This window comes from Limulus polyphemus, unplaced genomic scaffold (genome assembly GCF_000517525.1).
Source record: "Limulus polyphemus unplaced genomic scaffold, Limulus_polyphemus-2.1.2 Scaffold9143, whole genome shotgun sequence".
NCBI lineage: Eukaryota > Metazoa > Arthropoda > Merostomata > Xiphosura > Limulidae > Limulus > Limulus polyphemus.
In genome coordinates, this window is record NW_013674753.1 from 17,647 (window position 1) to 20,009 (window position 2,363).

Consider the following 2,363-nt stretch of genomic DNA (forward strand, 5'->3'; position numbering starts at 1 on the left):
ACTTTAAACACTTTATGAAATTCTACAAATCAGTTCAGGTGTATAATAGCTTACTTTAAACAGTTTATAAAATTCTACAAGTCAGTTCAGGTGTATAATAGCTTACTTTAAACAGTTTATAAAATTCTACAAATCAGTTCAGTTGTATAATAACTTACTTTAAACAGTTTATAAAATTCTACAAATCAGTTCAGGTGTATAATAACTTACTTTAAACAGTTTTTAAGACTTATGTTTAAAGAAATCTTTTAAAACATAAATATATCTAAGAATATGAATCGTTTATATCATGCCATTTGAAGGCTGCAAGAACAGCAATAAAGATAGTTCTCAAAGTGTGACATTTCTTGAAAGCTTGTAACAACAGTGCAGGCTTGAAGGTGAAAGTCTCACGTACTTTTGTAGTTTCCATCAGTGAGTTTTCTGTACTTCGAACCGTTCATTCCTGATATAAAGATTTTTGGAATGATGTTTCAAACCACTCGTACAAAAAGAAAATATTTCAAGATGGTTTAGTTAAAAATGTGCTTAAGAGGGTAATGAAGATTGTATTGGTGATTTTGTAATGGAGCCGTTATGAGTTGGTAAGATTTTAAATTGTATTTACATTTTAACAGCGACTTTTATTTTCAAGGTTTCTATTCTTGACTTTTTAATTCATGCCAAATTTCTATTATCACTATCTAAACATTGTTATTTTTTATCAACTGCTCGTGAAAGTAATTTAAATCTTTAATACTTGGATTCATCTTCTGAAACAATAGAGATCAGGGTTAGTAATCTGTGTTTCTTGTATCTAAACGTGTAGAGATCAAGGTTACTAATCTGTGTTTCTATACTTGTATCTAAACGTGTAGAGATCAAGGTTACTAATCTGTGTTTCTATACTTGTATCTAAACGTGTAGAGATCAAGGCTACTAATCTGTGTTTCTATACTTGTATCTAAACGTGTAGAAATCAGGGTTACTAATCCGTGTCTCTATACTTGTATCTAAACGTGTAGAGACCAAGGTTACTAATCTGTGTTTCTATACTTGTATCTAAACGTGTAGAGATCAGGGTGAGTAATCCGTGATTCTGTACTTGTATCTAAACGTGTAGATACCAGGGTTACTAATCTGTGTTTCTATACTTGTATCTAAACGTGTAGAGATCAGGGTGAGTAATCTGTGTTTCTATACTTGTATCTAAACGTGTAGAGATCAGGGTGAGTAATCTGTGTTTCTATACTTGTATCTAAACGTGTAGAGATCAGGGTTAGTAATCCGTCATTCTGTACTTGTATCTAAACGTGTAGAGATCAAGGTTACTAATCTGTGTTTCTATACTTGTATCTAAACGTGTTAGTTAACCTGTCCGAACTTTACAGCTTATAACAACGTTCCGTTGTTCATTAAAATAACACTTTGTCATCTTGCGAAACGTTGGTCGTTTCAAACGTATCTTTTTATTTAAGAAAGATTAAATTACTGTGTATAGATCACTAATAACTTCTAAGATTGTATACGACTTCTTGTTCCAAAATCTACGAGTCTTACACGTTTCTTGATTTTTTGAAAACAACGTTTCGAGCTAGCACTATTTTTCAGATCGTAAAACATGGTGATTATTCTTTAATTTCTGTACTTAAACATATTTACTTCTTTATATGATATTTTGTTTACAGATAGAGTGTATGTCTTTAACTCATTATTACATTCTTCTCTGCTTTCATCCATAAGTGTTATATTCACCCATAAGTGTTATATTCACTCGTAAGTGTTATATTCACTCATAAGTGTTACATTCCTGACAATAATTTTTATTTCTATAACCCTAAAGTTTTTTGCTTCGGTCACTTGATTTACGAGGGATTACACTTTGTTCAACAAGTAATTTTTCTGACGAAACAAGACACCAGTTGTGTAGATGTTACAGGCATTGTTCTTCACGTAATCACCCCTGTTTACTCTTTCTATCAACTGTTCATCTGCTTCAAGTACGCTAATGTAAGTAAATCTTCATTCTATCAACTGTTCATCTGCTTCAAGTACGCTAATGTAAGTAAATCTCTATTCTATCAACTGTTCATCTGCTTCAGTTACGCTAATGTAAGTAAATCTTTATTCTATCAACTGTTCATCTGCTTCAAGCACGCTAATGTAAGTAAATCTTTATTCTATCAATGGTTCATCTGCTTCAAGTACGCTAATGTAAGTAAATCTTTATTCTATCAACTGTTCATCTGCTTCAAGTACGCTAATGTAAGTAAATCTATTTTATCAACTGTTCATCTGCTTCAGTTACGCTAATGTAAGTAAATATTTATTCTATCAACTGTTCATCTGCTTCAATTACGCTAATGTAAGTAGATCTCTATTCT

The 2,363-nt window shown here is 31.5% G+C and overlaps 1 protein-coding gene across 2 annotated transcripts in view; it reads left to right on the forward strand.

Moving 5' to 3' along the window:
* The window catches only part of LOC111083339 (otopetrin-1-like), a 15,925-nt gene that overhangs the window by 7,132 nt on the left and 6,430 nt on the right, over positions 1-2,363 (forward strand). For both annotated transcript variants that reach the window (XM_022379811.1, XM_022379810.1), the window contains one exon: positions 1,823-1,989. In XM_022379811.1, the coding sequence (XP_022235519.1) occupies positions 1,823-1,989 (167 nt within the window). The remainder of the gene's footprint in view (positions 1-1,822; positions 1,990-2,363) is intronic.